This window comes from Monodon monoceros, unplaced genomic scaffold, assembly GCF_005190385.1.
Source record: "Monodon monoceros isolate NGI ecotype Baffin Bay Population unplaced genomic scaffold, NGI_Narwhal_1 Super_Scaffold_11, whole genome shotgun sequence".
Taxonomy (NCBI): Eukaryota; Metazoa; Chordata; class Mammalia; order Artiodactyla; family Monodontidae; genus Monodon; species Monodon monoceros.
In genome coordinates, this window is record NW_021703767.1 from 11499631 (window position 1) to 11511989 (window position 12359).

General features: G+C 39.1%; 1 protein-coding gene across 5 annotated transcripts in view; it reads right to left on the reverse strand.

Annotated features, from left to right (window-relative positions):
- The window catches only part of SON (SON DNA binding protein), a 31268-nt gene that overhangs the window by 11237 nt on the left and 7672 nt on the right, over positions 1 to 12359 (reverse strand). For 3 of the 5 annotated variants that reach the window (XR_003792424.1, XM_029215284.1, XM_029215285.1), the window contains exons 3-6: positions 8717 to 12359; positions 7220 to 7380; positions 5155 to 5301; positions 4786 to 4974 (exon numbers count right to left, since the gene is read on the reverse strand). The exon at positions 8717 to 12359 is cut by the window's right edge and continues 2114 nt beyond it. Coding sequence is in view for 4 of the 5 variants with exons in the window: in XM_029215284.1 (XP_029071117.1) it covers positions 4786 to 4974; positions 5155 to 5301; positions 7220 to 7380; positions 8717 to 12359 (4140 nt within the window). In the remaining variant the exon portion in view is untranslated. Of the gene's footprint in view, positions 1 to 628; positions 4684 to 4785; positions 4975 to 5154; positions 5302 to 5457; positions 6994 to 7219; positions 7381 to 8716 lie in introns of those variants that run through there. The other 2 variants (XM_029215287.1, XM_029215288.1) reach the window with 2 other exon arrangements.

Here is a 12359-nt window from a genome sequence, read left to right on the forward strand (position 1 = left end):
TATTACCAAATAGTAATTTGACTATTAATTTCATATTCATACTTTTTAATGTGGAAAAATATACTCAAAGTATAATCAATCAGGATTATCTTAATCTCTTAAGGATTCTCAAGAGTTTGTATCAAAAAGCGTATTTCCAGGTTTTCAAGGTAACTCAGGATATGCAATAAAAAGCCCCAAAGCAGTAATACTCAAAGACTACACCAAATGTTATGCATCAGTATTAAAACACTCATGAAATATCACAGCTACCCTTTAGAACAGCACTGTCCAACAGAATTTTCTACAGTGAAAGCTAATGAGCACTTGAAATGTGTCTAGTGCAATTAAAGAACTGATTTTTCAGTGGTTCACTTAACGACTACTGTATTGGACTGTATATAGCATTTGTGTGTATATAGTATATAGTAAACTATACAGTGTAGCAGGGCTTTAGAGTCTTAATCATCTTTTAATGTTGCTCAAAAACAGTAATGTGTAAAAGGTACCAAAATGATGCTAAAAGTTTTAGAATGCTAAAAACTGGGGGGGGAAATTATCTTCAAGTGTACAGAATACTGTTATCAAACTATCATCAAGCCTTATGTATTTCCACTAATACACGACAGACTTTCTATGTAATGTGTAGTAATACTCTAAGTATTATAATGGGGGGAAATGTTTAATTTCCTTCTCCCTAGGACTTGTTCTAAAAGGTGAAATCCACATAAAAGACTATCCTGAATTATAATTCCACTTCTCACATTAATAAAAACCTGTCCAAGTTATTTCAGCCCTCTACATCAGTAACACAGCAGATTACTACTTCTATAACCTAAAAAGTTGTCAGGACTAATGAAACATATAATTGACACCATATAACATGCATTTCATGGCCTAAGTTGTAACTGTGTACCTTCTATATCTTCATTTAAAAAACCCTTCTAAGTCAGTTTACCTCCCCCACCTTTGTTAACCCAACTGTTTATATAAATAGAACAATTATCTTAAGTATTTCCTATAAAGTCAATGAAAGTATATAAAAGAACTAAAGACATTAGAAGGTGGTCAGTCAGGTAAGGAAAAAATAATCCCTGTAATAGGCAAATTATTTTCTACAGGGGTAACTGCAGGTATCTCAAATTAAAAGATGGTAAAAAAGGAAATTTTTAATTGTAAGAAAATAGAATTAAAGAAAAAGCACCTAACCTGCATACAAAACATGATTTTAAAATATTTAGCTAAAATTAATAAAATACAAAGAGGTTCATGTAGAAAATGAGAACTACAGAAACAAAAGCCACACTAAATACACACTGCCTCAAGTTGTTACGTGGCTTGGTTTTAAAAACTGATTTATGAACCTTTTCATTATTTCACATAAAATTCCTTAGTGCAATTCTTAGTTAACTTGTACATTTAATCCAAATGAATCATAGTAAGAAACAGATAAATCATTAAATGGTAAAGAAATTCCATGTTAATCACCTAGGAGAATCTAAAGAGAGAAGAATGAACAACAAAGCTGTACTTAACACATGCTAGCACTGCCAGGACCTAGTTGTTTTATCTTCAATTAAAATTTTCGTCTTACCACAAGAACTCAGCTTTCCTAAACTTCAAAAATTTAGAGCTTCTAAATATAAGGGAATTTTAGCTCCACTGGACAGGGAAATATTCTTCAATAGTAACAAATCAAGCACAGTTGCCAGAGACAAAAACTGTCCTAACATGTAAACAATCACTAGACTTAATGGCAAGCTACCTCTGGACATTTATGATAAACAGTTAACCCAAGGAAATTTTATGCCAGAGACTACATTTATATCTTCTACCCAATAAGTCTTTGCTAACTTTTATTACCAAGAATTAATGCCCCCGAGGACAATTTTTAAAATGTTTTCCAACACTTTTGATTTCATTTATAAATCAAATTGACACAAATATGATCAAGGTTCTGCAGCCACTCCTTACTGAGGATGATGCTGGTTGGCTTCTGGGTAGGAAGACGATGCTATGGCAGTAGGGCACACAGTCTGATGAGTTGATATTCCGTAAGATATGGATTTATGTTGATCCATCCACGTTTATCCACTCATACTTATGTCAAAGAGCACTCATGTGCAAAACAATTGGGGGGATTAAGGATCATAGCAAAGCTGAGATCAAATTTGTGGTATTTGCCTAAATGTTTCATGCTCAAAACTAAAGAACCGCAAATTCCGTTTACATTTATTAAAATGAAAAAGACTAACAGGTAAAAAAAATTAAAACTACTATTCAGTTAAAATGTTGACCATTTAGAAGAACTTTCCTTTTCTCTATAAATTCTTTATTTCAACCCCTGACAGGGAATCAAGAGTCAATGCTCCCATAAAATGTCACCAATAGTATTCTACAAACATTGGAATATAGAACATTAATCTTACAAATATATTTATAAGATACAGCTAAATAAATGGAACTAAACATTTTATATTATGAACATTTCCTCTAGGTGTTTCATATTACTTCTAGGTAAAAGCACGGAGACCTGAAAGCAAGAGCAAAATTCTGTCCCTTCCTAAAATTTTGGGATTGTTTTATTTGAAATTATAGTTAACATATATTTTTTTTAGTCTAATCATCTAAGAAACTAGCTTAGAGTTCTGATATCAAATAGCTGTATATATCCTCCCCACAGGAGAAATCTGCTTCATGAACAAAACTTTTCTTCCCCTCCTGCTTTAATAAAAGGCTCCTTTACTTATTATAAAATCTGAATACCCACCTACTCCCCCATAGGATTTCTCTGGAATAATTCCCCCCAACTTTTCATTCAAATCTGACAACCACTGTTGATGACAGACAATGTAAGGCACCACGGTTTTAGTGTCAAAGCTGAAAATGGCTAAATACCGAAATATATATATTTACACATAAACTCTCAATCAATAAGAACCATTATCACCAGGATTCACTAAGCACTCTCCCGATGTTCAACTGAAGTCAAAATAGTTATGGTCACTTATCTTCCCAGGAAAATCCCTTGGAATTTTGCAATATTTATAGGGCTTCACTCTGTTGGAAAATTTTTCTCACATAAATAATTCCCTTATGTTTTTTTTCTGTTAATTGCTTAATCTTCAAGAAATTACTAAAAGCGTTATGTATCAGAATTTCTAAGTCAGTCTGTTCAGCCCTCTCACCATGGTTTATATTCAGCCTCTACAAGATTTAAGTCAGTTACAAATGTCAGTTAACCTTTCCCTCTTGAAATGTGCAGGTAGCTTGATTTGGGAATTAGCAACTGAGCTACTCAACTGGCTTCACTAAAAACTGTCCCAACAAGCTATCTATCCTCTCCCTCACTGGTGATGGTATAACCTGCTTCAATTGTTGACCCCCATGTAAATATAGATCATCAACAGTGACTGTAAGTTGCACTGGCTAGTTATGTCCAGCTTCATTGTATATAACTTGCTCTCTTTTCAAATGCCACAGGTAAAAAGAAAACCACAGTGAAAATGTCACCTGTGAATAGCCCAGGGGAAAAAAAATACTATCAAAGTTTCTGATTTGGGTTCTGTTCACTTTTAACTTTATAAACAGAATTCGTTTATTTGTATTATCAGAGGTGTTTATTGGACGACGATGATATGGCCAATAAAGTGAACCTGTATGTGAAGAGTACAGGTCTCTCTGACCCACATATCCCAGAACTGCAAGGAAAGGAACTGGGGAAGAATTCCTACGTTGTAAGGGCATCAGATATCTAATCCAGTCCTTGGACAAATGTCTGGGCTTTGGAAACGAAGGGCAAGAGGTGATGACTAGTCTATGGTATCATTTAAAACTCCCACCCCCCTAGTAAGTCTCCACCCTCCCAGATCCCCCAAGCGTGATTTTGCACAACAAGTTAAATAAAAGTAAACTGTTTATTAAAAGATACAGCAAAGGTACAGATACAGAGATACATACAAAGATACAGATATATATATATATATTTACATATATATACAGTCTTGCTGTTTTCATGTGCACTATATTTAGCAGCACATTATTTAATCAGGCGGCATTTTAATGGGGCTGTTTTGACACTTGGCATTATTACCGCGTCATTTTGACAAGATACAACTATAGCCTCCTGGAAATTTCAAGGTGTGAATTCCACTTCTCCAACTTTTAATAGTAGCAAAAAGGGGAAGGAGAAGGGAAATGGAGTACCAAGGCTGAACATTAGGTTAAACACAAGAATCCAAAGGGCCAAGGTAGCATAGGGAAGGGAAAATAATTAAAATTAAAGGCTATCTGACAAACAACCCAGAGAAATAGAAACCATTATTTAAGGGCAATGGGCTATGTATCCAAGATGCTCACATCAGCCTACAACGCCTTTTCCAATCCAGTTCTTGTGTTGAACCTGAGGATCTGCCTCTCTCTGCTCAATCCCTCCACCCAATAAATTTGCTACCACCAAAATCTAGAGCTATAGAGCCTTGAAGCAAAACGGGAAGCTAAATAGTTGTACCTTGGGCTACCTTCCCACAAGTGCAAGGAGGGCCCAATGTTGGGTAGGGATGTGATAACACTGTTCTCTGCAATTCGATGCTTTTCACTTTGTGGCTTGGTTCCACAAAGTGAATTGCATCGAGTTACTGTCAAATGAGAAGCTGCGGGTTGTTTCATCTGTCGTCTAACCCGGCCCTGCCGTTTAACCCGGCCCTAAGAAGAGTGAAACAGAATCCAAATCAGATATAAAATAACAATAAAATGCAGATTCAGGTATATAAAAGGAAAAAAATACATAATATTCCTTTTACTTACCTCAGAGGGCAAACTGCTGCTGAAAACATTGTCATCATCTTTGTTTTCTTCACCACTTTTCTCTACAGGAACCCATTCTCCATAAACACTATCTGCTTCTTTTTTCCGATGCTGAGATCCAGATGACACGGGGAACTCTTTTGTTAATGTTACCTGGCTTTTTGGTGGAGTTGGCTTTGCTGCAGCAATCTAAAAAATAATGTTTTTCTTAATTAAAACTCAATAGATGTTCAACATAATCTGAAAATGACTTTGTTCATTATTTCACACAGTATTTAACCTAAATTAAAAACTAAATTCCATTTGAATTTTACTTAAACAGTTCTACAAGTTGTGCTGTTTCACTAGTCTAGAAACACTAATACTCACATTCAGATTGAAAAAAATGGGTTTGGGTTCACTGAGTTTAAAAGGATGATGATAAAAAGGAGGTTCTTCTTCCTCTTCATCCGAAACATGAGGTTTATTCACTATTACATCATCATCTTCTTTACTCTGTGCAATCTGTTTGCATTTCTTAAAAAAGTAAAAACAAACAAAAGATAAACCTTACACTTTATGCAGAGTAACATGTAATTTCTTAAAAGAATCAAAACCACATAATATCAATTTTCAAAAGTAAAACAAGATTAATGATAGGTTACAGATACGTAACTTAGCTTACTGGTTACTATTTAAACACACTCTAGCTGGTCAGTCAGTTAACAACATTTATTGAGCACCTACTATGTGCAGAGCACTGTACTGGGCACTGTCCAGGGAATACAAAAAAAATAAAGTAAAAGACATGGTCCCTGCTCTCAAGGAGCTTACAATCTAGTTCAATAGACGGAATACATACACATGAGATAATTGAGGAACGCTTTTACAGAGCAACACAATTAACAAGTGCAAACTGATATAATACAAACTGAGTACATAAGTGCTCAAAGAACAAAAGCTTAAGAGAACAGAATCAGGCAGAATCTGATAATCAAGGAATATTCCTCGCAGAGTTCTAAGCCAGATTTTCATAGTTAAGAACAAGGATTAGCAGGGAAAGGAAAAGAAAGTCACCCTAGTCAGGTAGTGGTAAAGAGGTGAGAAAAAACTTATTAGAAGGGACAGAGGGCTGAAGATGAGGCTAAAATATATAGGGAAACACTAAGTGTTCACAAGGTTTTGGATAAGGAGCTTGGATTTGATAAGCAAGCAACAGAAGCCTTCACTAGGTCCTTAAACTTAAAAAAAAATTGTAATTCATATTGTAATAAATCTAAGTAAGGAAACAGATTAAGAAACTATATGATCCCCAAATGTATGGCTAAATAAAATCTCAAACACTTGCAACTGGGTTAGATGATAGCATGTCTTTCCATAAATGTTCTGTAGGTTGAGTATCTAAAGGAACAGAACTCAAGAATGGAATATAAGGCATGATGGGGAGGGTGCAATTGATGAGGTCTGACACATAAAGCAAAGTCAATTCCGCCTTGAGAAGCAAAGGAACCGACTCCATTACCTGGCTTTATAAAAAGGTCAGAGTAAATTTGGGTGGACCTATCTCTATACTAGCAGTAGAATCTGTCATATCCCTTATCAATTGAAAATATTTTAATAGGATAAAAAGCTCATTTAGCCAAAAACACAGAATATACCAAGCTTGTAACCAAGGGGAACAGAATATATTGACAGTGGCAGGCTGGCATAAGGCTAGCCAATAACAAGTTTCAATATCTGAAACAATGTGGTATTTCTGGATCCTAGCAGCAATATTTCAGCGTCCTCCAAAAAAAAAATTTTTAATAAAATAAAGCCAAAAGACAAAAAAAAAAAGCCTCAATTGAAAAGATCAAATTGTTAAAAACAAAAATAAGTGTGTTTAAAATATATATGTTACTGCCAAAACCCGAACCGCAGGAAGAACTGATAATGGCCGGCCATTATCACCAATGGCTGGTACCAAACAGCCAAAACCCGAAATGTTGATGCGAAAGAAGTTCCTTTCAGGCAATGGCCAGCTATTCTCATTAATTTCCAAGCTCCGGTGGCAAAAGATCATTTCTGAAGATTGTCTGTGTCTTTGCGTATATGCAGTACACTCGTGGCGATCAGTGAACACGTCGTGAATGGAAACGAAACTGTAGGCGAGCTTCTGCGTGTTGCTCACTCAACACCTCCTCCATTCAAACGAACCGTCCCACTCCTCAGTCAGTTTGGCTTCTAAAACTGGAAAGCAAAAGTAATGGGAAGTAACTTTTAGCTAGCGGAGCTTAGCCATCCCGGATAATGGCCTGCTAAATAGAGCTTCTGCCGCTGCCACGTCTGTATTTCGGGTTTTGGCCACTCGGTGCCAGCCATTATCAGTTCAGCCCACAATTCGGGTTTTGGCACGCTCCAGAGTCAACATCACTGGAATAATCCATTTAAGAATGACAAATTCTGTCTAGCTTACCTCAGTTAGTTCTTCTATAGTAGCTCCTCCTGATTTTTTAGCAACTTTCTCTTCTATTGAAGGTGGAGGTGCAGGCTTTAGGTTTGGCGGTAAAGGAACACCAGCCTTAGCACACATGGCAGCTGCATTAGCTTTGGCTATTTCAAGTAACTGAGCCTTATCTGCAAGAGGAAAATATAAGAAGCAGTTTTCCTAAAAGGCTGTACATTTTGTATTATCTAATGTTTCATATGCTAACAAAATTAAAGGCATCAATTTTCTGCCCTACCTTACAGCTGTGATGAAATCACTCTTTGGCTCAAAGTTTTAAAACAAATGCCCCATATTTAAAAAAGAATTAAGTCCACATTTAGCTTACCATTCAAACGCTATACAAAATAGCTAGACTACACAACTATAATGATCACTCTGCCACACACATTAAGACACACACCTGCCCAAACCTACTTTATTTTCCACAACTATCACGCCCCTTAAATTACTTTCCTTCTAATCTCGGACAACATTTTAAATCACTCTTTGAGCCCAAGTTCAAAACTGCCACCTCTTCAAAGTAACAAGTCTTAAGTCAGAATTTAACATTCCTCTCCACCGTGCTCCCAAAGTACCTAATCTATACCAGTAATTACAGCAATCATCACATTCTACTCTTTCTGGCAGTTTTACTATTTGGTAAAAGAGACATATATGCATTTTATCTGTGTCTCTTGTACTAACTTGTAATCACTCCAGGAATTATATACTGTTTTTTGCTTTGAATAAAAAAAGAACTCAGAAACATTTGTTGAACTGAATGCATTCTCCCTTACGGTTCTGTTAAGATCTTTTTCTTTAGACAACTCTGACCTGGAAATGTCCAATCCACTGGGATAATGATAAATTATCCATTATTATTACAGGTAGTCACGCATGATCCATCAAGTTTTAATCACCTCTGCACACTTTTTAAAATTAGGAGAAATTAGAACACTTCATCTTTTAAAAGGCAGACTGAAATCACTTTAACTCCCCATATGCAAAATTCCCTACTCACTTCCATCACCCATTATAACAATCAGAATTATTTTCACAAACATTTAACAGTACTGTATTGCCAGTTTAAGACATGTAACTTATTAAAAAAAAACATTTGATTTTAGGCTTATCTGCAAGAATTTATGTTGGAATACATACAATAACAACCTGAGCAGATACTAGCCTTGTCTTTAACTGGACTTCTACCTGCCATTTTTAGTTATGGAATATGGTTAAAGCAAAAAGAAAGCATTCAAGTATGGAAATACCTTGGTTCTAATTTACTCCAAAGCAGGTCTTTTAAACGCTAATTACAAATGTACTTATTCCTACATTTTCTAAACAGAAGTTAACCTAACTATAAAAATTTAAAGATAGAAATATTTATCCTAAACCAATAACCCCAAATATTCCATTTGACTCACAGAAAAAAACTCAGCTTTAAATCATTCTCTAATACCATTAAATTTTTAAATGACTCACTCAGATCCGTCAGACGTTTAGGTGATCTGCCTCTTTCAGAAGACCTGGATCGTTTACGGCGGATGGGAGACCTGCTAAACCTTCTTCTCAAGGGTGTTCGTGATCGCCTTAATCTGACTGGTGATATACTGAAGCTTCGTCTTCTTACCACAGATCTTGATCTTCTCCGACGGCTCGGGGTGCGGCTCCGTCGGCTTGGGGTGCGGCTCCGTCGGCTCGGGGTGCGGCTCCGTCGGCTCGGGGTGCGACTCCTTCGGCTGGGGGTGCGACTCCTTCGGCTGGGGGTGCGGCTCCGTCGGCTTGGGGAGATGCTGAAGCTCCTTCTTCCCCCAGATCTAGATCTTCTTCGACGACTGGGAGTGTGACTCCGGCTCCGACGGCTTGGGGTGCGACTCCGAGCTCTACCTGTTTTCCGGTTATCCCTGGAGCTTGATCTTTTTCTTTTTCTTTCCCTGGACTTGGATCTGTGCTTTGGCGATCTTTTGCGCTTCTCTTTTGATACAGATCGCCTTCCTCTAGACTTTGATCTTGACCTGCTGCTCCTCCTCCTGCGTCTTGATCGTGACCGTGAACGTGTTTGAGAGCGATGAGACTTGGACTTCGATGATCTCTTCCTTGCCCTAGAACGAGATTCACTGGTGCGCTTTCGCGATTTGTGTTCAGAAGACTTGGAACGCTTACTTCGAGATCTTAACGAAGAGTCCCTTTTCTTCTCTTTCTCACCTTTGTCACGGTTCTTATTTTTCTTGCTTTTTTCATGTGTGTCCTTAACTTTTACAAAAATTTCATAATCATCTTTTTCCTCTGAAGATGACTCTGAAGCTCTTTCTGGTATACTAATTACAACTGGACTGGCAGCAGATTTATCCCGTTCAACTTCACTTGCAAGTAAAGGTCCTTCAATACCAGCTCTAAGGCTTGTAAGACGTTCCATGTCCTTAGGAAGTAATGGTCTCACTAAATCAGCTTCATTAATATCATCAATGTTGGCAGAAAATCCTGAATCAGACAGTATCTCTTTAGTAGGGAGAGGTACTTCTTTATCTTCTCCACTACTTTCTTTAGGACTGATAGCCACTGCTAATGTCTGGTCACTCTCCTGTATAGGTAATGATCCTTCTGCATCCTTACTGACAAAGTTATTATTAGCTGGTATATCAGGATGAATGTCTTTAGCAGGTAAAGGTCCCTCTATGTCAGCTTCACTACCACCACTGGGGCTGGTGGAAATTACCATGTCATGTTCAGTATCTTGAGTAGTTAACGATACTTCAACATCATATTTACTAATTGAACTGAAAGCAGATGCTGTGGCAAATTCAAGACCCTTACCAGTTCCCACTGCATCAGGTTCAAGAGCAAGGGAACCAGTAGAAGACAGAGTCCCTCCTACATCAGTTTCACTAACAGTAGGACAGGTATCCAATACTGTGCATTGTTTAGTCTCATTGGTGGGCAAAATTTTCTCTTCACCAGTTTCACCAACAGCACCACTGCTGGCAGCAGACACTGTGTTATGTTCCATCTCTTTAGCAATTAAGTGATTATTTATATTAAGGTCTATATTCATACCACTTTCAGTTTCATAAGAATCATTCTTCAGGTGTCCTTCAGCATGTGGCTCTTCGTCTGAATGCATGGGAATCTCCTGCATGCTAATCTCTGGAGCAAGATTTTGATCACCAGATAGTAAATTCATTCCTTTTATAACGTTAGACTCCAGTATCATTGGTGTAGACTCTAAAACCATCTCAGTTGGTATTACTTGAGTCTGCTCTGAGAGAGTGACAGGAGGCTCTGAAATTGTCACAGTGGATTCTTGGACACAAATAGATGGTTCTGAAACAATCACGTTAGGTTGAAGGACTGACATCGCTGGTTCCAGGACAGGCACAGTAGGCTCCAGGGCAGAAACAACTGGCACAGGAAAGGTAATATGCTCTGGCTCAGACAAGGCCAGGGGCTCTGGGACAGCCTCAGCCGATGGGTCCTGGACAGCCACAGCCGCTGGGTCTGGCACAGCCTCAGCCTGTGGCTCTGTAACAGCCATGGCTGGTGGCTCTGAGACAGTTCCAGCTGGTTGCTCTGGGACAGCCACAGCTGGTAGCTCTGAGACAGCCATGGCTGGCAGATCTACAGTGCTCTGGGATGGCTCTGGAATAGGTACTGCTGCCTCCAGCAGGGACATAGATGCCTCTGAGGCAACATGTCCTGAAGCCCTCATGGAATCAAAAGTTTCTGCTGCCTCTGACATAACAGAAGGCTCTGATGTTAACACAGTCGGTTCACCTGATGTTGTGGGAGTTTCCGACACCATATAAGTCACTGGTCTTTCTGGAATAATTTCATGCTCCTCTGCTACAGCAGCAGACTCTACAGGTGTTGATGTGACCAAAGACTCTGGCTCCAGTGGTGGTTCTGGAACAGTCATGGAAGCCTCTGATGCTACCATTGAAGGCTCTGATGCTGACGCTGAATAATTAGCAAGCACTGCTGAAGGCTCTGAAATCTCACTTTGACTCACAGGAGGTTCAGGCAGCGACACAGACTCTTCAGGAGGTAATGCTGGCACCTCAGTAGGCCAAGTATTTTCAGCTGTTAATGCTGACTGCTCAGTGGGTAATGCTGGACCCTCTGGTGGTTCCTCAGGAGGCAATGGTGGTGTCATTGGTGGCTCTTCAGGTGGCAATGGTGGCATTGTTGGAGGCTCTTCAGGAGGCAAAGGTGGCACCATATATGCCTCCGTATATGTATCAGTATAAGAATCGGTGTAAGAATCAGCTGCCATAGACATCATTGAACGATCAGCAGTATAAGATGACATCATAGATCGATCGGCTGCAGAGTACGATGACATCATAGACCGGTCAGCAGCAGAGTATGAAGACATCATAGACCGGTCAGCACCCATGGACATCATAGATCGGTCAGCCATCGGGGACATCATGGAGCGCTCGTAAGCTGACATCATAGAGCGTTCATAAGCTGACATCATAGAGCGCTCAGCCATAGGGGACATCATAGAGCGCTCATAAGCTGACATCATAGAGCGCTCATAGGCTGACATCATAGAGCGTTCAGCCATAGGGGACATCATAGACCGCTCATAAGACATCATAGAGCGTTCGTAAGATGACATCATGGAACGTTCTGCAGCATAGGACATCATCATAGAACGTCTAGATGCTAACATCAGGGGTCTAGGTGCTAACCTATATGGCCTGGGAGCTATTCTATAGGACCTGGGTGCTATCCTATAGGGTCTAGGTGACATCCTATAGGGATCAGGAGTTAGTCTGTAGGGATCATGGCCTAATCTATAGGGGTCTTGCCCTAACCTGTAGGCATCATGACCTAGCCTATAAGGGTCATGACCTAACCTATAGGGATCTTGAGCTAACCTGTAAGGATCCTGAGCTAACCTGTAGGGATCAGGAGATTTTGAACCCAACATAGCAGAATCTTGGGTACTAGATGCTAACATCTGAGCATCCATGGTACCAGACGCTAACATCTGAGCATCCATGGTGCCGGAAGCTAACATCTGAGAGTCCATAGTACCAGATGCTAACATCTGGGAGTCCATAGAGCTAGTGGCTAACATCTGGGAGTCCATGGAGCTGGTTGCTAACATCTGGGAGTC